Source organism: Stenella coeruleoalba (assembly GCF_951394435.1).
Source record: "Stenella coeruleoalba genome assembly, chromosome: 9".
NCBI lineage: Eukaryota > Metazoa > Chordata > Mammalia > Artiodactyla > Delphinidae > Stenella > Stenella coeruleoalba.
This window is the reverse complement of record NC_137155.1, coordinates 17,360,911-17,386,862: the sequence shown is the minus strand read 5'-3', so window position 1 is coordinate 17,386,862 and position 25,952 is coordinate 17,360,911. Positions and strand designations below refer to the sequence as shown.

Sequence of the window (25,952 nt, the reverse complement as noted above, 5' to 3'; positions counted from 1 at the left end):
GCGGTGGCCACGTGCAATCTGGCCTCTCAGATTTTCCGCCCTGGCAGGACTCCGCTGCAGAGTAAAACAGCCTTGGGCAGATGCAGCTGACAGGGTGTCACAGCTCCTCCGACCCCTCGGCTGGCACGCCTACACGGGGCCTCCTGCACACGTATTCCTGGCAGCTCTGACGGAAAGACGCACCTGAGCTGAGTTACCTCGGAAGGGCTGAGGAATCATCTCAGACAAACCGATTCTCTCCAGGCCTCCGTCTGACTCCATCTGACACCCACGTCCAGAGAAGCAGCAGTCACAGTGGCCCAAAGGGGCCAACAGCCCAGTGTCCATCAATGGAAAAATGGACAAACAAATCGTGCTACACATATGCAATGAAATATTATTCAGCCATAAAAAGAAGGAAATTCTGACACATGCTACAACACGGACGAACCTTGGGGACATGATGCTATGTGAAGTATGCCAGTCACAAAACACAAATACCATATGATTCCGCTTCTCTGCAGTACCTACAACAGGCAAATTCTTAGAAACAGAAGGTAGGGGAGAGGTTGACAGGGCTGAGGAGAGGGGGGAATGGGGAGTTATCGTTTAATGCGGGGGTCCCCAGCCCCCAGGCCACAGACTGCTACTGGTCCGAGGCCTGTTAGGAACAGGGCTGCACAGCAGGAGGTGAGCGGTGGGCCAGCGAGCAGAGCTTCACCTGCCGCTGCCCATCGCTCCCCACGGCTTGCATACCGCCTGGACCACCTCCCCACCCCCCAACCGTGTCTCCACAAAACCAGTCCCTGGTGCCAGAAAGGTTGGGGACCACTGATTTAATGGATACAGAGTTTCTGTTTGGGATGCTGAAGAACTTCTGGAAACAGATAGCGGTGATAGTTGCACAACACTGCGTACGTACTTCGTGCCACAGAATTGAACACTTTAAAATGGCTAAAATAGTAAATTTTATGTTAGGTATATTTTTAAAAGTTTAAAAATTAAATGTGAATTCCCTGGTGGTCCAGTGGTTAGGACTCTGCACTTCCACTGCAGGGGGCCCGGGTTCAATCCCTGGTCTGGGAATTAAGATCATGCACGCCGTGCTGCGTGACCGGGAAAAAAAAAAAAAAAGCATGTAAAAATTAAATGTGCTCTATACTGTGACTTAAAAAAAAAAAGGCAACAGCTGCACCTGCCCTTACCTCACTTTGAAAAGATATGAGGATTTATTATACTTCCCATAAGAGCCTGACACACCAAGAACATGACCCCAGTACATAATCCCCGGGCACCACACCTCCACAGGGGTCTAACACCTTTGGACACGCGGCCATCTGAGAGCCCCCCCTGGATGAAAGGTGCCACATGAATGTAAACATCCCCTTCTCCCTGCCCTCCCCTCCACCCACAGGCAGCTGGTTTCCCCAGGAAGGCTGGGCAGCCAGGCCCGTTCTGGGTCAGCATCAACTACCATCCTGTTATAAATCCTTCCCCACAAAGCACTGGAGACTGGTCCTCTTGCTGTGCCAAGAAGTCTTTTCTAACCATCTGTAATCCATTCAAAGGCACCCGGCAGGAAGTGGTAGCAAGGAAAACCCCTGCACAAGGCAACGGCTGGGACCACCTCGCCTCTCACTCTCGGCCAGCAACAGGAAGTCCTCCTTTCTCGGGACACAGAACATCTGTGGGAGCTCAGAAAGCTGCCGGGCGTCTGTCAGGGCCTAAATGGGCTCGAGACAGATGCATGCAAAATTTGGTCAGAAACGCAGGCTGTATTGAGTTTTTAAATTAGCTCTGAAGAAAACTCATTTGAAAAACCAAAACAAACCCCAGACCCTAAGAAGGGGGAAAAAAAAATATGAAAACTAACCTCAAAAATGCTTTCTTCTGATTTCTGCGGACAATTAGACCACAATTTCAAGCAGCTCCAGTCCCTCTCATTGTGGCTCCCCCTCCAATCTGGTGTTGTCAGCTGCTTCTTCCTAATAGTGAGAGCTTCATTTTTTGGCACTACAAGCTGAACCCCTCAAAGCATTTCAATGGTGAACTGGGACTGGCCTGTACAGGCTCACAAGAGCAGATTATTAAATTTTCAGGAATCTGGTGAGCCAATTAAGAAATGATTAAAAATTATATAAGCTCAAATTAAATGTATTATATTTAAAAAACAGAATAAATACTCAAAAGTTACCACTTCTATTCACCTTGCTACATTTTACTATTATCTATGCTTTGAGCAGGGGTTGAGAACTTTTTCTAGAAAGGGCCAGGTAGTAAATATTTTAGGTTCTGAGGGTCTCTGCTCAGTCATTCCACTCTACCATGGTGGTGAGTGCAAAAGTAACCAGAGACAATACATACATTACTCAACATGGCTGTGTTCCAATAAAACGTTACTTTCAAAGCCAGGTGACAAGGATTTCACTGATGGGCCATAGTCTGCCAACTGCTGCTCTTGAAGTTCTTTACATCTGCTCTATCTGCACCGAGGAGGAAATCCTATGTTAAGTGTTCTAATGCACATCTCTTCCCAACTCTGAGTTCAGTGATAGCATACTGATGGCTTGAAATGTGGTGACAGGAGAGCTTACACCACAGAAATCATCAAATGCTACAAATCAGGGCTTGATTTATTATTCGATTACCTAGTTTTAAGAAGGTGACGGAGAAAACGTTAGTAATGCAAATTTAAATGTATATCATGTCGATAGAGAATACACTGGTGGTTGCCATGGGGGAGGGGGGTGGGAGAGGGATGGACTGGGAGTTTGGGATTAGCAGATGCAAACTGGTGTATATAGAACGGGTAAACAACAAGGTCCTACTGTATGGCACAGGGAACTATAGTCACTATCCTGTGATAAACCATAATGAAAAACAATATGAAAACAAATGCATATATATGTATAACTGAATCACTTTGCTGTACAGCAGTAATTAACACAACATTGTAAATCAACTATACTCCAATTTAAAAAAAAAGAAAAAAAGCATATCATGTTGATAGCTGTATTTGAAGAAACACAGAAGTGAGGCCATATTCTCTTGGTAGCACTTGAGAACTATTATCCAATTCAGCAAGGAAGTCACTCTTGTCACCAACAATCAAGCAAAGTTCCCACATACATCTTTGTTCTTTCACTTTCATCTTCCCCACGGACTTAAATGAAAATATCAACCAGCACTTATGTCAGATGGACACTTGTTTGTCAATTTCGACCTTAGCTCAGCCGGGGGCATAAGAATTTGGCAAAAATCAACAAAAGATTTCTGCAAGAATCAACTGATGATATGAAATTTACCATAAAGAGTATTAAATATTGAATGATTTATAAATTGTATGCTAAACAGCCTTTTATCAGTAAAATGTATAATAAACCTACACATGTACATGTGCAAGTTTGTTTAGAGAGTGGGTTGTTAAGCATTTACTAGCACAACATTGGTTCTGATAGAAAAGAACTTCCAGATTAACTTCCAGAGCATTAAGACCTAAAAATGTGTGTGTGTGTGAAAGACAGAGAGACACTGACCCTCCTCCCAGTACAATGAACAGAGACAGCAACAAACATTACCAGACAAAAAAGGCGCCTGTTTCCTCAAAATACCATAAAAAACTAAATTGTGTTGTGGGTATTGAGTGGGTGTGCCACTGGAATATATTACAAACTGTTTCTCTTCAGTACTCATGGCACATCCAGGACTCACCCTAACTCCTTTTTCCAAAAGCGACTGTCTGGGGGAACTCACAGCCCTCATTAGGCCTAGTTCAAGTCCTAGCCATCCATGATGAAGCATTCATTCATTCATTCACTCATTCCGCAAACAATAACTTGGCTCCAATTATACACCCTTCCCTGTGTTCCAAATAGACCCACAAAGCAAAGAGCCCCTTCCCCCAGGTCAAAGGTCATGCAGGCAGCAGACTGAAATCTCTTCCTTCCCTGGGCCCCACTCATGCAAGCCACATTCACAACGTGAATGAATTTCACATTTCAGTCCCGAGTTCCTGGAAGGCAGGGCCGGGGCTATGGCACCTGTGCATCCTGCACACTGCCCCACCCAGTGCCCGGGCCGTTGGTCACTTTCTAGTGAATGGGTGATGCAGGGAGCACTGCTCTAGCTTCAGAACCTAAGGAGCACCACTCATCCTGGTTTGCCATTAACTTCAGCAGTTCACCGGACCCAGGCTAAATGCTGGGCTCCTGCTGGAAGATGGGAGAGCGGTTATTTTAAGTATAATTATCTTCTTCCTTCCCCAAATTAAAGAAGAGGGTCACTTGAGCCTGTGGGAAAACGTTTCTCAATGTTTTTAAACTCATACTCTACCAACCAAGATATGGTCATACTTTACTTCTGAGCTCTGCATACAAAGCTCACTCTAGCTATCTAGAATTTCCCATTGATTATGGGTTTTCACACTATTCATGCATCTTATTGAAATATGCCCAGTCCTTGCCCTCGCCCTCCCTAGCTCAAACCACAGGTGTTCAACTCTTTACTCTGAAAATTGGTAATTAGAGGGGGAACTGTAACTCTACCTTTTTAGGAGGAACTTAACAGTTCATCCATCCCTGTTGATGAGAACGAGGTCTTTGCAGATGAATGCCAGCCAGTAAATGTAGATCAGAATGACAGAACTTTTTTTTTTTTTTGGCTGCACCACGTGGCTTGCGGGGTCTTAGTTCCCTGACCAGGGATTGAACCTGCGCCCTCGGCAGTGAAAGCAAGGAGTCCTAACTGTTGGACTGCCAGGAAATTCCCAGAATGACAGAATTTGAAAATGACCATTCCACGACCCCCAAAGAAATAACTGATCCAGCAAGGATCATCAATGGAGGCTAAGATGATTCCAAGAAATTTCTTTTTGGGGAATAGGGTTCTCACTCGGTTCCAGAGCATAACCCACAAAATGGCATGCTAATTGCAGAAGGAAAGCATCTCTTTGCAGTGGAGAGGTGGTCACCACCTTTCCAAGTGATCAATACCTAATAATGGGACCCCTGACATCATGTGCCCCTGATGAGATGTTTAACGAAGCCCTCAGAATCACCTGGACGTATTCTTTCCAAAATGTCGAGCCTGAATCTGAGACTTCAGCTCTTAACTTCCAGTATGGAGGGAAAACAGGGCATAGAGAAAGAAGGTAAATGACACCACGAGGAAGTGATCAGACAGATCAGAATGGGAAGCAATTTAAACAGCAATGTTTTATACATGTATATACAGAAATATATACATATGCATATATTGTATATATCTATACATATATATGCACACATCCATGGGGGCACTCTTCTAGATTTAAAGTGACTAAACAGACATAAAAACCAAATGTAATGCATGAAACTTGATGGGATCCTGGATACATATTTAAAAAACATCTACGGGAAAAAGCAGCTATAAACTTTTTGAAGGGGGCGGGGACAGACAATGGGGGAAATTTGAATCCAAACCGAATAGTAGATGCTATTCGGGGATTACCACTAGTTTTCTAAGTGTGATACTGGTATTATGATTATGTTGGAGAATGCTTTTATTTTTAGGAGATGCATGCTGAAGTATTTAGAGGTGAAGTGTCATGCTGTCTCTGACTTACTTCCAAATGGTTCAGCAAAAGCACACATACATACTTATATAAGGTGAGGCTCTGAGAACTTAAGTGAGTAGCTCAAGGTTACACAATCAAGATGTGTCAAAATGATAAATATTTAGAGGTGAAGTGGCATGATGTCTACAACTGATCTTCAAAGGATACAGAAATATATATCTTTATAAGAAATCAGATAAAATGTGAACTGATTTTTAACTCTAAGGGGTGCGTATATGAATGACCGTGGTACTATTATTTCAACTTTTTTGATACATGGGAAAATTTTTAATTTTAACATTAAGATGGTGGGGCAAAAAAGAAACAAGGCTGCAGGGGGCTGGGTTTATCAGCAAATCCGAACCGAGAACCTCCAGGCTGCTCAAAGGTGTCTGTGACGCTGGGCCCAAACTACAGTGCTTTTGCACTGCATTTTCACCACTGATGTAGGAACTCACGGAGGATCCTGGGGCTGCAACACGCTACGCTGAACTGGGCCTTTTTGCATTGTGGCTCCAAATAGTCACCTGAACAGAAGCTTCAGGAGGCCTGCCAGTTCTTAGAATCTCAACAACTTCAAAAAATCAGGTGCTAAATCAAAGAAACTCACAGGTCATCTCCAGACTGCTTTTAAAAACGAAAATATAAATGTACAGTTGTTTAGAGGATACAGAGTTTCAGTTTTACGAGATGAAAAGAGTTCTGGAGATTAGTCGCACGACAATGTGAAAGTACTTAACACTCCTGAACTGTAGCCTTAAATAGGGTTAAGACGGTAAATTTTATGTTATTTGTATTTTACCACATTAAAAAGAAAAAAAAAGAAATAAAAATACAGGTCTCACAAGACACGTACCTGAAAACCAAACTGGATGTCTAGCTGAATTGTAACACTCTTATTAGTTGAAAATAACTCAGGAAAGAAAAAGGGATGATGTGGTCCCTCCTCCCTTCCCCCCAAATCCACAAGATTATAATGCAGTTGTGAAAATAATACATCAGGTGAGCAATGGAATGGCCAGGAAGTGTACGATGTAGGGGCCAAAGTGCATGATGGGTACGGCCAGCAGCACGGGGTCGAGGTACGGGCTGCGCAGCCTGAGAAGCTGGGGAAGCTCCCGCAGAGTGTTTGGGGCTTCGGCCCCGCAGAACGAGAGGAAGGCAAAAACCAAAGACGGGCACAGGGCTCGTAAGGGGCAAACCGCCTGTCAGGATTTGAAGCGACTGAGGCACAGGGGACCTGGAACACTGCGTTAACTGTGGTCAATGGGGAAGTGATGATGGGTTTTCATTCCAGGAACAACCTGATAAAATGTGACTTTTCGGGAGATTAATTTTGAATTGGTATTCTGGGAAGACGGAGACAGGGAGGCCAATTAAGCAGCTATTATAAAAACCTAGGTTGGCTATGAGGCGGGCTAGCCTGGGATGGGGGCTCAGGGCCAGGAGGGATGGGAGAGAGGCAGGGGACTGCTCTTACGCGGAGCGGGGAGGGGAGGAGGGAGGGAGGGAGGGTCTTTCTAGAGCTACTGGCTAAGGGAAGATACAAAGAAGGCTCTGCACTTGCACTGGGTCTGGGGGGTACTGGGGGTGCAGTAAGGATGCCTGTGAGGGGCTTTCCAATGCAGTATGCCAGAGGCGTGAGCAAGGAGAAGGGCGGGTTGCCACAGAGCAAACCCTGGAGGGAAGGGGGGAGCTGGGAGGGGTTGGCAGGAGAGGCCTAAAAGTGGGCATCACCAGGCTTCCCTGGTGGCGCAGTGGTTGAGAATCTGCCTGCTAATGCAGGGAACACGGGTTCGAGCCCTGGTCCGGGAAGATCCCACATGCCGCGGAGCAACTGGGCCCGTGAGCCACAACTATTGAGCCTGCGCGTCTGGAGCCTGTGCTCCGCAACGGGACAGGCCGCAATAGTGAGAGGCCCACGCACCGCGATGAAGAGTGGCCCCCGCTCGCCACAACTAGAGAAAGCCCTCGCACAGAAACGAAGACCCAGCACAGCAAAAATAAATAAATTAATTAAAAAGTGGGCATCACCAAATCTTTGGAAAAGAAAATAAGGTGTTCAAAAAGCTCAAGGGCAGTCTACTATCTAATGAAATCCCCAATAATTTCGTTTGGAAAGCAAACAGCCCCCTAATCGGTCCAAGGCTGGATTATTCTATATTGGGTTTGCACAAAACAGAGCCATCTCTCTTTTCAAAGGTCTTCTGCCATTACGTGTTTGGTCTGAGCCTCTGAAAGTGACAGGACTCATTTGAGTCCATTTGCCCTGCTTCTGCAAAAGACGGTGAGGAAGGACACAATGGTCAAGGTCAAGGGTGTAGTGCCAAGGAACAGAAGCCTGGAGTCTGGGGACGAGGGTCACGGGGCTGTCATTGGTGGGTGGGCCGAATGGAGCCAGCCTCACCCAAACGTGACCGGTCTCACTTTCCCAGTGTTCCCCTTTCTTCCTGACAGTCTGCGGCAGATTCCATCACATGGGAAAGGTGTTCCAGCCCACGAGCTCTGGGCCTCTTCAGGAGGATCAAAACACCGGCCGGCAGACCAAGGGACTAGGGCCCATCAAAGGTCACCTGAAACCCCACGCTGATGAGGGAACTGCGTAGGAGGGACAGTGCTGAAGAGGAAACACATGTCGAGGGATCCCCTGGTCTCTAAAACCACTGAGACAGAGAGAGAGAGAGAGATCTTCATCCAGTTCCTTGAGGACCAGCCAGGTCCCCACGTACAAAATGCTAAGTACCCTAGTCAATGGGGAGTAGGTGAAATCCAGAGTCATGCACCTGAACATCACCACGTCGCCCTATCCTCATGTGGGAGATGCATTCTGTGCCTCTCTCAGCCAGTCCAGTCACAGACTCTTCTTTGTCACTGCCCCTCAGAGCCAGTCACAACTAGGGTATCTCTGTGGCTGAAGAAGTCAAAGGTCTTTCACACCCACTTAGCAGGCGCATTGCCCATCAATAGGTCACCTCTAACTGGAGGGTACTGAAAAGGAATCTCCGTTCCAGCATCCAAAGGAGCACACCCTTCATGAAATCACTAACAATCCCACTGCCAAGAGGGAAACTAAAAAGCGGCCTAGAAGATGTTCAAAAGGGGGAAAAAAAAGAGAAATCATCACTGTAGATAGATGCCCCTGGAGTTGCTTGGCAACCATCTCTGCTAACACCTTCTCCCAAAAAGGAACAGTTTAAGTCAGCTCCTGAGATTTCCCTGAGGCCAGGGCTCTGACCACAGAGGCCCCAGAGCTGGGGCCTTGGGATGAGAAAGCATTTCACTGATGGGGAGACCTGGGGCCCCATCAGCAGGCCACAGGCTTACACACATGAGGGGGAAGAAAACTATAACCATTTTGCTTAAAGAACATGCTCTTTGAGGCAGGGCTGGTACTAGGGTGAGGTGAGTGAGGTGAGTGAGGTGCTCGAGTGCAGCACTTAAGGAGGCTCTCGCTCTGCATTTGCAGGAGCCTGTGTGTGCATCTTTAAACGTGTGTTCTGGGGGCCCCGCCGGCCTCCCCTTAGTCCTAGCCCTGCTCCTAGGGCAACATTATGACACAGTGCTTAAGAGTATTGCCTCTGGAATCAGCCTGCCTCTGGGTTCAAATCCCAGCTCTTCTTCCCTGCTATATCACCTTGGGTAAACCACTTAACCTCGCTGAGCTTCAGTTTCCTAATCTCTAAAATGAGGTTGATACAGGAATTGCCTTAGAGAGTGTCATGAGGGTTAAATGAGAAAAATGCACATTTAGCTCTATGTCTGGCACCTACTCAATGCCCAGTAAATGGCAGCTACGATTGTTATTTTTAAAAACACGTAATAATAATAATAAGAAGAAATTTTAAAAAACATATAAGCAGCTCCCCGGAAGCCCTTAAACTGGACCTACGGAATCCAAGTGTCTGGGAGTGGTCCTGGTGCCTCGGCCTTTAAAGAGCTTCACAAAGGATTCCCAAGGTGGGCAGGGTCGAGAGCCACTTCCTGTAACCAAAGTTCAGTAAACATCAGAGCCACCTAGGGAGTGTGTTAAAATGCACATTCTTGTGTTCCACTCTGAGTGCTTCAGATTCAGTGTCACTGCAGCCTGGGATGCTAAGTACCTAGGTGATTTCAACACAGGGTCCCCCAAATGACCACACTTTGGAAAACTGAAACTGACTTGCCCTTCAAAACTCACAGCACAGGGACATGGGTCCAACTCTTCTTGTTTTTATTCCTGGCATCCTTAAAGCATGAGGGACAAAATATTGACCAAAGATGTCTAGTGAGTCAAGGCACACTCCTGGAGCAGTAAGGATGCCGTCTGTCCCCGGGAAGTGGCAGCTCGGCTAAGGCAAGGAAGAGGACCCAAGTTCCTGGTAAAAGTGACAGTCACCATAAGAGAAGCTTACATTATTGAGTACCTACTGTATGCCACATAGTATCTCATGTGTTTTCACATCAACCCTGAGAGCTGCTATTATTCTTATTCTGAAAATGAGGAAATTGAGGCTCAGAAAAGTTATCCTATTACACAGCTACTAAGTGGCTGAGTCCAGATTTAAATAATGCTCCATGAAGCTTCTAAGCCTGCAATGCCAATGCACTTTTGTGATAAAATAGACATAACATGAAAATTTACCATTTTCGCCATTTTTACATGTTCAGTTCACTGTCACCGCCATCCATCTCCAGAACTTTTTCATCTTTCCCAGCTGGAACTCTGTACCCATTAAACACAAATCCTCCACTTCCCCCCTCCCTCAGTCCCTGGCAACCCCCATTCTACTCTCTGTCTCAATGAATATAACTCCTCTAGGAACCTCATATAAGTGAAATCATATGGTATTTGTCTTTTTGTGGCCACTATGCTCTGAGAAAGAGCTAGACACCACCTTGGTCTGATACAACCAAACTAGGAATGTGTCTCAACCATCTTCCATACCCTGGTTAGTGTCATCAGTTTGGATGTCCTGTCTCCCCACCCCCAACCCAGGACTCCATGACCTACTGGTGTATTGCGGCAGGGTCACAGAGCTCCCCTGCTCCCACAATCCCCCGGCAAAAGGGGTCCTTGAACTGTTCATGTTCAGAGAACCGCAACTGGCTTCACAGAACAGGTACACTGATAACTGCTCCTATGTTCAAGGAGCCCGTCACTGAGTCACTTTTATCTTCCTGATGTTACTCTGTCCTGCCCTAGAGAGTATTTACTTGGTTTCCTTTTTTCTTTAAGCACCTGATCCCTGAAATTGGCAAGCAGAATTGTGTTATGAAACCACAGGTACAAAGATAAAGCATCCACATAAAAACAAAAGCTTTCCCCACAGTGGAATTCCAGCTTGACTTAGAGGCAACTGCGTAGCCGAGTCTAACGCTGGCATGGTAAGGGTCCTCGGCCTCAGCTCACTTGCAGGAAGGGCTTTCCTAGGCTCTCATCATTAGTTCAAGTGCCTCAGGGTCCAAATCCAAGTCCATTTGGCTGATGTGGCCAATCTGAGCTCTGGCACAGGAGAGTAAGAGAGAGCCAGCCAACCAGCATTAGCCGGGAGCCCCACCTCGGCAGAACATCGCACCAAGAATTTTAGGAGAGAGACACACACGGAAGTCAGCGCTTGACATTCAGTTTCTACAATTCGGAAGAAGGTCAACCCACCGGCCAACCCTCTCGCTCTCCATCAGAGCTACCTTTGATTGCTGCGGTCATGACTGGACTCCCAGTGGTCAAGCCCTGGAGATTCCCCCATGGTCCCTGCGAGGCAAGACTGGCATCAGGGCTCCCAAGAAGTGACCCACACACTGGGGCGGGTGTGTGGATGTCCCTGCGGTCCTCTGCAAGGAGAGGGGCAGCGTCTCCTCAAGGGTGCTGCTGGCCTGGGGCAGGGGCACGCAGTCACGTGTAGCTGCCCCTCTGACCCTTCTAAAGCCATCTGTCTTGCTCTCTGTGGCACAGAGGTGTGCTTCAGCCTCACCCCTGTGTTCTAGGATTTTCTCCAGTGGTGTCTTGTCCGTGAATAGCTGGTAGTTGTTCTTGTGAGGAGGGGCAAAGTCGGGAATGACCTATGTCACCCTCTTGGTGATGTCACTTCTATTGCAGTCACTAAATGACCCTAGTTTCCAGACATGAACATTGGGCCACCTCAGAGGATGGGGTCCTTGGATAAAAGGGATTTGATTAGGACAGGGTCTCCCTGTGTCTGCTGCTACTATTTTACGTCTACTTCCAAAGGATGTCATGAATGAAACAAAGCGTCATGAATGAAACAAAGCGTCATGAATGAAAGCTTAGCCCAAAGGATATAAACACGATGTACACAGAAAACCAGGCAAAACCCAAATCTGCCTAACTTCCCTAAATCACTTCTGAAGCGGAGGCAGCAGGCCTCTGTGAGCCACTGGCTAGAGTGAACATGGCCTTCCAGGCCTAAATAATGCCACAGACCACTTGGCACACAGGCCAGAGCCCTCAGGAATCCGATCCTCTTCTGCCCTTCCTATTTTCTAATCCTTAATGTGGAAATCCTGAAACCAGCCGCTTTGCTCTCCATCATGTGGATCCCCATTTCAGACAAATCCCACGGGTAATCAACTGCACAGAACGCCAGTTGTATTTCCAGCCTGACTTTAAATATAAACTGAAATCCTTAATGCTTCACCGTGACGCTTCTGACATCAGGGACCCCCGTACGATAAATGCCATCATTATCCGAATCGGCGCCCTGGGGTCTCCTCCACCCGCAGTGAGGGAGGGCTGGGCCACCCGGAATTAGAACCTGAATCTCAGTGCTGTCACCATTTACTACAGAATGGACACAAAGGTTTGGAGGGGTCGTCTCGGAAACCTTTGGAGGAGAACTGCATGAGGGATGGAGTCTTCTCTCTTTAGATGCTCCCAAAGGTAGCACCGTGCGGGGGACAGTCACTGCTCCACGCGTGCTTGCTAAGCATTCAGTAAGGCTGCCTCACCGGGAACTCAGGCCTAAGAAACAGAAAGATGGTAGCAGGATATTGTTGAGTCTATTTTTCTTGTGTTCTCAGCCTTTCTAGCCTCACCTTACACCACTGGTTCTCTATCAGGGTGATTTGGTACTCTGCCACCCCATTCCCAGGACCTTGGGCAATGTCTGGAGACATTTTTGGTTTTTTCAACTCAAGGGAGGGGTAGGTGCCACTGGAATCTAGTGACAGAGGCTAGGGATGCTGAACATCCTATAACACACAGGACAGTCCCCCACCACAAAGAAGTAGTGTTCCTGCTGAGAAACTTTAGACCACTCTCTGCTTTGCTATCATCACACCAGCAACAGACTTTTTAGTTTCTAGAACATTCTACATTCTCTCACTTTGGGCCTGCACACATGTTGTTTCCTTTAGCTCCGTCCCACCCAGCCCTGCATATGGATAACTTCCATTCATTCTCCAGGTTTTGGCATAAATAAGATTTCCTCAGGGAGGCATTCACTGAACCCCTAACCTAAATTAGGCCCCCTGTCGTGCTTTCCAACAGTACCCCAATTTTCCCTTTCAGAACACTCACCACGGTCGCCACGACTTTTTTAATGTCTGCCTTGGCTGCTAGGATGGGAGCGCCACAATGCAAGGGCTGCGCTTTTTCACTGCTGTCCCCCCAGGCCTAGCCCAGTGCTGTCCCACTGTCAGTCTCAAATGCACGACGGAGGCCAAGAAAGCAGGAGGGGGTATTAAAAACTAAGCAAGACACCCAGAGGCTTAAACCATCCTCCCATTAAGCAGGCACCAAAAAGACACTGCAGTAGCTCCTCATGAACTGATGCGGACCACTCCCTAAGATAAATGGAAAGGGCAAGACACTAGGCAATACTTATAGGATGCTGTCAGCCATGTGGCGAAAGCAGGCAGGAAAAACTATCTATGTGTCTATTTGAATGCACATAGACTATCTTGGGAAAGATACACAAGCAACTGAGGACAAGTGTAAAAGGGAGACTTTCTTTTCACTGCATACCCTTCTCAACTTTGTAACACGTGAACATTATTTTTAAAAAATAAGAAGCATTTAAATGAGATAGAAAGAGAGAGGGAAACAGTCTACATTTTCCAGAGATAAAAGCATCATTCTTGTAGACTGACATATGACGAGAACCCAGCACAAGGTGACCGTACCTTCTGGAAGGAGCCAGAGCCACATTTTCTCCACATGAGAACCCAGGCACATGGAAATACTTGTATATTTAAAGAGATAGTCATTTTAAAGGCTGTGTATTTTCAAAACTAGATGGTGCTGGAAATCCCCTCCCTCGGCTTTGCCGCCCTGGTTCTGGCGCTCCCCGCCCCCCGCCCTCCATCGGCGGGATGCAGCTGTGAAGCTGATTCATTCTCCAAGCCCTTCTCCTCCTTTTCATCTTTCCTCCCTACCACCTTGAGGCCACTCTGTCTCTCATGTCCTTTCATCCCAAGCACTGGGCAAAAGAAGAGAGATGATAATGAAGCGCCAAAGTGAACAAATGTTGCTGCTCATTAGCAAAAGGGGAGGAAGGTAGGCTTAATGGAGAAAGCAGTTGAAATCAATGGCGAAGATGAGGTTTATCGATATAATCTGTGGACTTGGTGTCTTCCTATCGCCTATTAGCATAGATAATGGAGTTGTCCGTATGAGGATAAAGGGGAACTGTCCGCAGTTTACTAGAAATCACCACCACTTGTCGCTGGCTTCCCCGGCTTGGATTCTAAGAACCCTCCATTCTTACCAGGTCAGTTGCCATCTTTTCTCCGATTTGCTCCCAACCAGCCATAAACGCAGGACTCCTAGACTTGAGTTGAATACATTCCCACGTTCCGCGCTTCCTCCTGTAGACCAGCCTGACTCCACCAGCATCTCAGGAGAACAGCAAACTCTCACAGTCACAGCAAGATCTTACTGTCCCCTGAACAGTTTTCAAACTGGAAGCATTCCACAAGTTTACCTACATCAAATCGAAACACCTGGGAACACTGACACACACACACACACACACACACACACACACACACACACACACACGCCCGAAGTAATGAGGGTAGGCTTCCAAAAGACCCAAACAATGATCTATTAGGACTTTCTATCTTCACTGATCAGATTAAACAATTGATCGATTATTAAAAAAATTATTTTTTAGACCTCCTGGTCCCCAGAAAGAACTTTGTAAATCTTTCTCAGCCATAAGCCCCAAAATGCCAAAGTATTTTTCTCTAGCTCTTGATAAAAGTTATCAACGACTACATATCAGCTGTACTCCATTAAAAGCATGGATAGCACAGAAATCAGTTTTTAAAAAATCCTTAGCTTTATAAAAGTATAACATGGTTTACTCTAAAAATGAAATTTCTGATTGAGTATATCTTTTCTGTTCATCACTGATTAGTTAAAAGTCCTAGTTGGTTATAATAATAAAATTTTCTAGAACTAGCTTCATTAATACATGATGATGATAATCCTAATAACATCTAAAAAATAATAACGGCACATATTCATTAAGTGCTTATTTTGTGCTAAGCCCTTTGTATCACCTCAGTAAATCCTTATAACAACCCTGTTATTATCTCCGAAGCTGTATAGTCCAGGACACTTACGAGCCATAGGCACCTGGTCCTTATTTATGAAATGACGTTCTTAAAAAAAAAGTTCAGGTGAGGCAATTAGAAAAGGGAGACATCTTTCTAAATCACAGAGCTTTTCCCCAATTAGTTTGAAAAAAGTCTTCCAATAAATCTATGAAGCTGGAGTGAGAAAATTATTTTAAAAGGTTAGCTAGATGAATGGCCTTGGAATTTTCTATCATAATGGCAGCTCACATATTAGATTAGGCTGATCAGGTTTCTGGGACTCCTCCTCTTAGGAAATCTCAGTGCTTGATGGATCCAAGCTGACTGAGGTCAACCCCCTCTCCACTACGGGGAACACATCACCCTGGGCTTTGGACTCAGACCCTCAGTTTTCTCAGAGTCCTCAAGGCCGCATACCATTCACAAACTATTTGCAGCACAATATGCTTTTGTAGGCGATGCAGTGAGGTTTGCCACCAAGAGATTATAAAAGGAGAAAATAAAGCCAGGATGTAGTAGTGTAAGGTATTTTTAATGCGAGGGCTTGCTTTTTTTTTTTTTTAAGTTTCTTCAAAAAACAGCCTGTCTAGTATGACTGCATCTCAAATGTAGGTACATTCAACAGAGACACTTAGGTTCAGAGGTCTCAAAGGGACCTCAGGAGACTTTTAATCCACTCCCTTACTTTACAAGAAAGAAAACAGGCCCAGACAAGGGAAGTGATATTCCCAAGGTCATATTATACGGGATGAGGAAGCGGGCTTAAAGTCCTCTCCCCTGCTCCCTTCACCGCTTCAGGCTGCCCTCAATATAACACCACATGACCACACACAAGCACGGGATTAACAACACCTTCTGAACCCAGGTGATGATCTGGCAAGGTTCAAAAGTTATTTGCCAAATTCCTCTTGACCATAATTGTAGCTAACTTTGGACAAAATAATAACATGAATGTGAAGACTTTACTATAGAAATTTCAAAGCATTCAGTTAACATTTCATACTGATATACGTGGAGAATTGAAGTAGAAAAAGGTTCAAGAAACGCAGAAGGAATTATCTCACAATAATCAGGTTGTTCAAAAGTTGGCAAGTCCTTCCTGTACCTTCTGAAGCTGTGGCCAGATGGAGGCAGAGGGTAAAATGATTATTTTTTCACTTTCCCAGCCTAATTTTTTTCCCTGAGCTTAGTCTATAAAAAATATCACATCACAATGTTCACAGCAGCATTACTGACGATAGTCAAAAGGTGGAAACAAGCCAAATGTCCATCAGCAGACAATGAATAAACAAAACATGGCATGTACATACAATGGAATATTATTCAGTCATAAAAAGGAATGAAATTCTGATACCCGCTGCCACACGGATGAACAATGAAAACATGATGCTAAGTGAAAGAAGTTGGACACAAAGGGACACATATTGCAAATATATAGTATCTAGAATAGGCAACTTCCTAGAGACAGAAAATAGAACAGAGGTTTCCAGGGCTCGGCCCTGGGGGAGGGCGACTGGGAAATTATTATACAGTGGAGACAGGGTTTCTGGTTGAGATGATGAAAACATTCAGGAAATGGATGGTGCTGAGGGCTGTACAACACGGTGAATGTACTTAGGATCACTGAATTGTAGACTTTAAAATGGTTAAAATGGTAAATTTTATGTTCTGTTTATTTTACCACAATAAAAAAAAATATCAAAATCTGGATCATATGCCTTCATTTCTTAATTGGAATTCCTAAACTTTATCTATTCATTGCTATTAAAGCACAAATCTCAAGACCTGCTTACTGTTGATGACATTCCGGTCAGTCTATGGATGCTCACACACGGAGAAACACAATCACACCTAGGCCACATTTTGTCCTGCAGAGATCCATCCACAACCATATTCATCCTGAGACCTGCCACACAATGACTCCAACAAGAAGGCCAACAGCGAGACTAAGGCAACCAGTGTTTCCGGGAACTTTGGCAACCAAACACCCTGACACCAAGTCTCAGCTCAACCTTTAAACTCCTCACCATGGGGAAGAGATATATAGTTCATATATGTATACGCTATCCATAAAGAAAACTGTGTGCACATGCCAGGAAGACCTCCAGGAATTGCTAACCCAGACCTACTCCACCAGGCCCACGAACAAAGAGATTTCAGCCCATCCATGGCTATTTGGTGAACTCAGCAATTGCATGTTACACTGAACAGTGGGGGTCCTTAATGCAAATGCATATCATTAGGAGCTAAATCTTTGTACCTTTACAGGAAAAGGATATAATAAGCGGGATGTACCACTTGTGACTTCTGAGGAAAGGAGAGCTTTACGTTTTTTCTTTCCTTAAAAGAATCTATTTCTCATGATGCAAAGAGAATCTGAGAATGAGAGTTTTTTGAACCAGAAGCCCAGAGAACGGTGCAGAATATGAGTTTTGTGTGCTATAGTCATAATCTATCACGCAGGTCTGAGAGGTGCCAATTCTGGGCCATACCATGACCTTTATTCAACTTTAAAGGTTTTTACAACTTCATCTCCTTTCGTGGAAACCTGTTCATTGCCAGCGGTCTGATAACTGAGTCCCGTAAGCTTTTTTTTTTTTTTTTTGCCATACGCGGGCCTCTCACTGTTGTGGCCTCTCCCGTTGCGGAGCACAGGCTCCGGACGTGCAGGCTCAGTGGCCGTGGCTCACAGGCCCAGCCGCTCCGCGGCATGTGGGATCTTCCCGGACCAGGGCACGAACCCGCGTCCCCTGCATCGGCAGGTGGACTCTCAACCACTGCGCCACCACGGAAGCCCCCCGTAAGCTTTTAAAGATGTTAACAGTTTGTGAAGAAAAACAATCTCCAGTGATACTTTCCAATGCCAACACACAAGGACACTGCGCACAAATAAGCTGCCGCTTGTAAGAAGGCCACTTGACATCATTCCCTTGTGCATCCTAAAGACACATGTCAAGATCACACTAAGATATTTAGAAGCAAACATCTTTAGAATAAGGTTTCGTTCCCAAAGTGCTTAATTAGCAGAAACATTACGCTAGAGCGCTGTCCTTGAATATGCATGCATTTGAACCTCCATGTCATTTTTTCTGAAGCACAAATTCTCCTCTCACTGGATGGTCAGGAAATGATTGGGCACAGAAAACCGTCTGTCTGAGGTGTGATCCACAAAATGAGTTCCATCTTTCCAAGCAGGTTTCAGCTGCCTACCAGGGTGACACCGTGGTTTATGAGGGAGACCGTTCTTTTGTGTCTAATGGCCTTTTCTCCATTCATTTTCGATGAGCCAGGCTCCTATGGCCTACTTATGGCTGAACTCTTTCAACACTTCCTGCCAACCTCTTCTGCCCCCCTGCACCTCCTCCCACACCCAATTTCAGCCAACCACGTTTACAAGACACCAGTTAGTAAATCACAATTCAAATGAACCCATCCATTTGTTCAGCAGAAAGCGGCCTCTGGAGTTGCTCCATGTGAAGCCCACAGGTCAGAGTTACATATGGCAGGCTTGCAAACGCGAATAGGCTATGATTTATTTATGACGACCATGTGTGTTTGATGCCCAGTTCCAGTAGGCTGTGGCTTCACTCGCCTGCCTCCATCTGGGATGACCTAGCTACTCACTGTGTCCCATTTCAGGTACTGTATTTCCATTCCACGCTGGGGAAGCAGAGATGGGTGACCGACTGGGGGCTGCCCACACAGATGCCCCTAACCCTGCTCACCACATAACAATCTGTGACCAAACACAAAGTGTGCCAAACGTAACTTGCTGCAAAGGTTTGCCACGTACCATGGCTTTCAGGGGAGAGTGGAGAAGTAGCTGCTGGGATGATTGACCACATCGGGTTCATTAAATTGTTGTGTATTTACCCACGAGGAAGGCTGGGGTGCTTGTGAAGGGAGCCCCGCTCCTCATTTCAGCGACTTCCACCCCACACCATTTGGCAATGATGCTCCAAAGGCGAATGGCAGATATGCACCAGAAGGTCCAAATGTGGACTCCAGCTGAAGTGCAGGAAACTTCTGCCGTCAACAACCTCCCCGCCTCTACCCCCCAGTTGTATTTATACTTTGAAAGAAGTTAACACGAAGCAGTAGTCACCTGGGCGTGCTCAATTTTTGACAAGCCTTAGTCACTCTGTACCCAGCAGAACAATTCACATTATAGTCGAAATCCTGTGAAGATTCTGCCACACATGCTAACACTAAGATGCCAGTAGCTCCACTTACCTTCTTTATTAAGCCTCATAACCTCCCTGCTTTTTCCACCCTCTTTTCCAGCCTCTTCTAAATCTACATCTGCAGATGAAAAAGAAAAGGAAAAAAGAAAATAAGGACAAAAAGAGAAAAAAAGGGGGGGGGAGCCAAAGTCAAGGGGGGGAGGGAGAGTGTTTATTTGCAAACAGATCGATATAAATACTGGATATGAAAATCTTTCAAAAATTGACAATGCAACATTTTCTCCCAAGTCCGTATTTCCATCTACCTGGCCCAGATAGGTACCAAAAAAACTATGCAAGCAGCAACAGAGTAGCCTTTTGAACGGATACACCGTGGGGCTGTGAAAGCCCACCCCGCGGGCTGCCACGGGGAGCGGGCACAGACAGACAGACAGACAGCCCTGGCAGCAGGGCCTCTCTCTGTGCATTGATGATCTGTCTCTGTGTGTATTTATTTAGAGAGAGGGAGAAGCATGGAGGACACCGGGGGCCACTCTCTCTCCACACACACACTTTTTCCCAGTGGCTCTAGGTGAATGGAAAGGTTACAGGGTAATAAAAGGAGGAGGAGGCGGTGGGGTTCTTACTGTCGGAGCAGTGTAATTTGGCGGCGTCGATCCAGGAGGACCAGGGTTTGCCCAGAAACGCCTCCGGACTGGGCACTTTGCGATCCAGTGTCGCCATTGCTCTTCCTTCTTGTTGCTTTTTCCCTGTTCCTTCGGCAGCAGCAGCCGAGAGACACGGGATTCGAGAACGCTCCGACGTCATCTTCGGAACGTTCCGACATTGAGTGTTCTGAAAGGGGGAGGGAGGGAGGGAGGGAGGCAGAGGAGGAGGAGAGAGCGAGGAGGAGGAGCCGGCGTTCAGCGCCCGGCCCGGCTCGGCTCTCGGCGTCCGCCGCCGCCAGGGGCACCAGAGAGACGCCCCGAGGCCCGGCGCCCGCACGCCCGCCGCCGGGGGCGGGGCCGCGCGCCGGGACTCGAGGCTGCAGCGCCCGGCTCTGGGATGCTACGGCGCCGTGGCCACCGCCGGCACCCGGGAGCCGGGGTCGCAAGGGCTGGGCGTGCGGGCAGGGGTCGGGGATGGCCTGAGAGAGGCGCGACTTGGGGCCGTGGATAGGACGGTCTTCCCCGCAGAGTTGCGCTCGAGGACGTAAAGTTTTTGCACGCAGCCCCTCCAGCGCGTCCTTCCCTCGCCGGTGCCTGTCGCCCACGGCGAGGCGCCCCCGCGAGGATCCCCGCCGCTTAGTGGGGAGGGGCCGAGCAGCCCCCTTCCGCGACGACCACCCCAAGCCAGGGAGGGGACCCTGGTGACCTCTCCTCCCAGCCACCTCTCCCTCCACCGTGTCTTCTCTTTCACGGTGTACCTTGGGCCGTGGAGGATTCTGCGGATGCCTTTGGGAGCTGAGACCAGTGGGTAGATGGAAGTGGTTCTAAAAAGCAGGTGAGTTTGGAGCTGCCTTCCCATCTCAGCGAGATGGGACAAATACATATATCAAATACATATTTTGATATGTATTTGGAGCTGCCTTCCCATCTCAGCGAGAGGAGCTGCCTTCCCATCTCAGACGGCGGGGCGTTCAAAGCTCAAAACTCAGGGCCGGGGTCCCCCCAGATTCTCCGCGCGACGCGTGTCTCCGGCTCTCAGAGAACCACTGCGTAGACTTTGCTCCAGGATCACGGTAGTGGGAGAGCGGACTCACCCACTGTCGGAGGATGCTGCTTAGCGGGCCAAGCCCCTGGAGCCGTTTCCAGCGCTCCCCACTGTGAGATGAGGATGGCCCGGATTAGCGCGTGCAACCGACGGCCGGGAATCTGATTGCTGGGAGAATTCACTTCAGGCTTAACTTCTTTGGCCAGCTAGAAAGGAAGCATTAAATTTTCTCTGGATTTTGGACATTTGAGGCTTTAATTGAGATTTCCCCCCCTCTCCCTAGGGGTTGGCAGCAAAGGCCTTAGAAGGTCTTCTGGTATCTCTCTCTTAAAAAAAAAAAAAGTCATTTAATTTACTAGGAATTACCTAAAATATACGGACACTCTCCCACAATCAATATATTTCCCTCATTTCCCCCAGCACCCTTTTAGTTCTTACAACCTCTGTTTCTGCCCCATGGCTGAAGAGCATGGATTTGAAGTTGCTTTGTACTGAGGTCTGCTGTGCCTGTCATCTTATGCTCCTGCACTTGGCATCCTGTACCTCAAAGCCAGGTTTAGGATGTACTGGACTCTGGAAGCTGGTTAGAAAAGTAGTGCTGCACTATTCATTATGTGAAGAAAGGAAGGCCTGAACTTTGATGGTCCCATGCAGGTGGAGAGGAGGAGACAGGTATGAGAGACAATGTGAAGAAGGGCCTCATCAGAGAGCACGTTGTATGACTGGATTTGGGGAAAGGGAGAGAGCGAGCTCAGAGGTAGAAGTAATTAGATCATAGAACATTTTCTTCTTCCCTACAGCTTTCCAATTTTCCTTCCATTTTGGTGTTTATTCCTCATTGTGCATGCAAGGGTGGTAGGCAGCCTCTAAGATGACCCCAATGACCCCCACATCCTGGTTTGCATGCCCTTCCGTGATTCCCTCCCCTTCTCTGTGGGCTGGACCTAGTGACTTGCTTCTAACAAATAGAATGTGGCAAAGTGATGTCCCTTCTGAGGTTAGGTTCCAAAAAGACTGTGGCTTCTGTCTTGCTCACTCTTGCTGTCACTGGCCTGCTTTAAGGGAAGGCCACAGCTTGCAGTTGTGAACTGCCCTTTGGCGAGGTACATGTGGCAAGGAACTGAGGGAGGCCTCTGGCCAACAGGCCATGGGGAAGTGAGGCTCTTTGTTCAGTACCCTGTGAGGTGCTGACTCCTGTCAACAGCCACGAGAGTTTACAGGCGTGTCCTTCTCCAGTCGAGCCTGGAGATGAGACCACAGCCCTGGCCCACAGTTGTGAAAGACCTTGAGGCAGAGGTTCTCAGCTAAGTCAAGCCTGTATTCCCGATCCACATAAACTGTGAGATCCTTAACGCTTGTCATTTTAAGTTGTTAAGTAACTTGTTACATGGCAATAGATAACTAATACAGAATGGTTTGGGTGTAAAGTGATGGGTTAACAAAAAACTTACTAGAAAAATACGTTTAACAAAGGAAGAGTCTGAGCAACGTTCCCTTGTTCCTCTTTTGAGCCTCCTGTGAACTGTGTATCATCCTTCTCGAAATTTTTGGCCAGCTTTGTGCAGCTGGTTTACACTAGTATCTCCTACATGCTGAGTATAGTAATTTATCTTTATCCTTTGGGTACTCAAGTTTCTGCTATTTAAACTCAATCACTACTTTATAGAGAGTTCACCAAGGACAAGGTCATGATGTAACTGTTGGAAAAAAGTCTTTAGTGACAGCGATGCCACCACACTGGTGGCTGTTACAACCCTACCCTCCTTGAGGTATGTGGAGGGTACAGTGATGAAGGACTCAAGCCCAGGGGCTGGGAGTCAGTGACTTGAGCTTCCAGAAAATTCTGTCTCCTCTCCTGGGAGCCACTTTAAGTCACTCAAGAAAAATCAAAGCTTGTTTATCAGCAGGGAAAGTAAGGGCATCTAAGGTGCAGTGGTTCACTATTTTAACATTAGTTTACTACCCCAGCTGAGTTTCTCAAGTTATTTCTGCCCAGCACCCTGAAGATGATACGACAGCCCAAACATTATTCCCTTCTAGCTGGGGGGATTTTAGTTTGCAACATAGTAAAGTATGGGCTGGAATCTAAAAGTGATTTGGCCTCTCTACAAAACAAGACTTTGGATACCATTGCCATGTTTAACTGATAGAACACGTAGAACACGTGTACGTGATTGCAGTTAGAGTTATAAGGTATAATTGTAGTTTCTACTCTACCTTCCACAGTTTCTCTGACTATGGAGATAATAATACCATCTTTGTGAAACTATAACCCACCTATGACTTCGTAACTATGGATAACATGGCTGTCGATTAAATTACACCGCTGGGAGCCAGAGAATGAAGAAGGCATTGCTCATCCAACTACTAGATTTTTACACTTGACTTTAGATGAAAATTGAGGTCAGTTGGGAGTAGTATTGGGGTCAGCGTGGTGCATATATATTGTTATATGCATGTCTATACTTATATACCAACTATGTATATGGCAAATTTATTGCAGACTTGAATTCCTTTTGGTAGTAAATAGTCACAAATATTATTAGTGACAAGAATCTTATACATCCTTAATAGGAATAAGCTGACCTGCAAAACAGTAATTTAAAGCACGTTAGTATAATGTCTGTGTGATAAAACTGTCTAGCAGAGGGGTAACACCTTCTTCCCGCATGATTAATGTTTAGGAAGATAAAAGGGGTGTAAATATTTTTATTGTTTTATTATCTTTCTTGGAAAAATGACAGTGGTTGGTTTAATTAAAAAGGAGACTCTCCCAACGACCAAATAAAGAAATCAGTTCAATGGAGATGACAATGGAAAATACCTATTTAATGTGAAGAACACCTGGTTCTGGGGAAATGCATCAAATACAGAGCCAGCATTCGCTTAGTGTGATTCATGTGCTGTTTCACCACATTACTGAAAAGAAGAGAGGAGGGAATATTAGCTCTCTCATTTGAGGATATTAAACTCCTGCTTGGGTTGAGGCGCTGTGTGCGCACCCTACTTCCTACTTAAACCGATGTTGGGAGTTACCTGGAGGCGATGAGGAGAAAATGACATGTTCCATTAAAATGAGGCATCCCTGGAATTGTTTGATGTTCTTTGCTTTAATTGAATCCATCTATCCCATCTGCCAGTCTTTTCTCTAAATTTATTTTCCTAACCCTCTCTCTCTGAGAATTGTAATTTGGGGGGAAATTTTACATACATTGTTACCTTTTATAAAAGCTCCCTGTATCTGGAGGGTAGATGTGCTGTCTCCCTCACCTTGTTAGATTAAGTTGCCTGCCTCTTCCCTGATCCCTGTGTGTTGGTGGATCAAATAGGACTGGGATAAGAAGACCCTAGAAGCACCAGGAGTAGGAAAGAAAATGGGAACTCCAGGCTTTTTGTTAATTGGTTTCAATATAAGACCCTAGCCACGTGCCTGGTCTGAATAAACATGGACTCTATTAAGAAATATCACTACAAAAACATGAAATTTGCATTCTGACTGGGGCAGAAAAGCCAACATGGGAGTGTGTTATCTCGAGGTAGAGCTGCCGTGAATCCCCTGGCAGATTCAACCGTGACTTTGATCACTTGGGGCTCCCCAGACTGGCTCTGATGCTGCAGGCTGAGGAGACCTCTGCTTCCCAGAGTGTGGTAGGTCCAGCCCCACCCCTAGCCACTGCTCTTTCTTGGGGGGTGGGCAGGAAAAAAGATGGCTTCTCTTTAGCCTTGTTGTAGAAATCACTTTGAGCCCTTACCCTAAATATAAATAAATACAAATTTAACGTTAATGTACACAAATTAATCGGAACAAAGCCCACCCACCCCATCCAAACTCACCAGTCATATAATTGGGGAGGCAATGCAGGTGGAGGCCAGAGCACAGGCTTGAGGTTGGCAGGTGTGACTTAGAACTGTGCTTGAGTCATTTGTTCGAGAACCTTTCTTAATCCGTCTGACCCTCCGTTTCCTCATCTGTTAAATGAGTACTAAGGCTCTTTTCTTCAGATGGTTGTGAGGATTAAGTGAGATTCTGGATATGCAGCCCCCAGCACAGGGCCTGTAAATGTTTGCTATGATTATTACTTCGGTCGCAATGCATCCTGTAGACAACAGCTGCCAGGCAAAAACAGGCCAACCCTCTGATGCTAGAAGGGCTCCTATGGTCGCTTCTGACAAGGTCCTTCTCCTTAGAAAGGAAACTAAAGCTATTCTCTCTCCTTTGCACGAGGCTGCTGCCCTGCATCAATTGGTGGAGACTTCTGTCTGAAACTTCTTCTGCCTGGAACTCCATCCTGACATGGACTTCAGGGCAGGGTAGATATCCCTTTGTTCTGGAAAGACCCTAGAAGACCCTTTTGTTATGCACAAGAACTGCAAAATCCAAAGTGTGACTGGAGACAAGACAGTCTTTGCATGACAATGTAAATAGTAAATGGAGGGGACTTCCCTGGCGGTCCAGTGGTTAAGACTTGCCTCCCAATGCAGGGGGTGCCTGTTCGGTCCCTGGTCTGAGAGCTAAGATTCCACGTGCCTTGTGGCCAAAAAACCAAAACATAAAAACAGAAGCAATATTGTAACAAAGTCAATAAAAACTTTAAAAATGGTCCACATCAAAAAAAAAGAACTTAAAAAAAATAGTAAATGGACTGGGGTCTCTGCAGATTATTTTTTTCCTGAGAAAAATTTATTTTCTTTTGTAAAAGAAACAATATTGAGTTCTAAAAATCATGTGTAAATGTGTTCTTATGAGATAGTAAAACAGCAGATATAAGTGGAAAATTCTCTTAGAATCGCCCCCTTCAAACGTGGTCACTCCCCTGCCCCCAGATCACTACTATACCCCCAGGTCTGAAGGCATTTTTTCATACCATTTTCTATACATTTACCTCCTATATAGACTTAGCATTACAGCTGTAGATGGTATTGCTGTGTGTGTGTTCTTTTCTATTTTTTTAAAACATGAATAG

General features: G+C 46.2%; 1 protein-coding gene across 10 annotated transcripts in view; it reads right to left on the bottom strand.

Moving 5' to 3' along the window:
• ATXN7L1 (ataxin 7 like 1) overlaps positions 1-25,952 on the bottom strand; it is a 402,335-nt gene that overhangs the window by 219,637 nt on the left and 156,746 nt on the right. For all 10 annotated transcript variants that reach the window (XM_079931849.1, XM_079931850.1, XM_079931852.1 and 7 more), the window contains 3 exons: positions 21,038-21,194; positions 19,923-20,130; positions 19,346-19,414 (listed from right to left, as the gene is read on the bottom strand). In XM_079931849.1, the coding sequence (XP_079787975.1) occupies positions 19,346-19,414; positions 19,923-20,103 (250 nt within the window). In that variant the 5' untranslated portion in view covers positions 20,104-20,130; positions 21,038-21,194. The remainder of the gene's footprint in view (positions 1-19,345; positions 19,415-19,922; positions 20,131-21,037; positions 21,195-25,952) is intronic.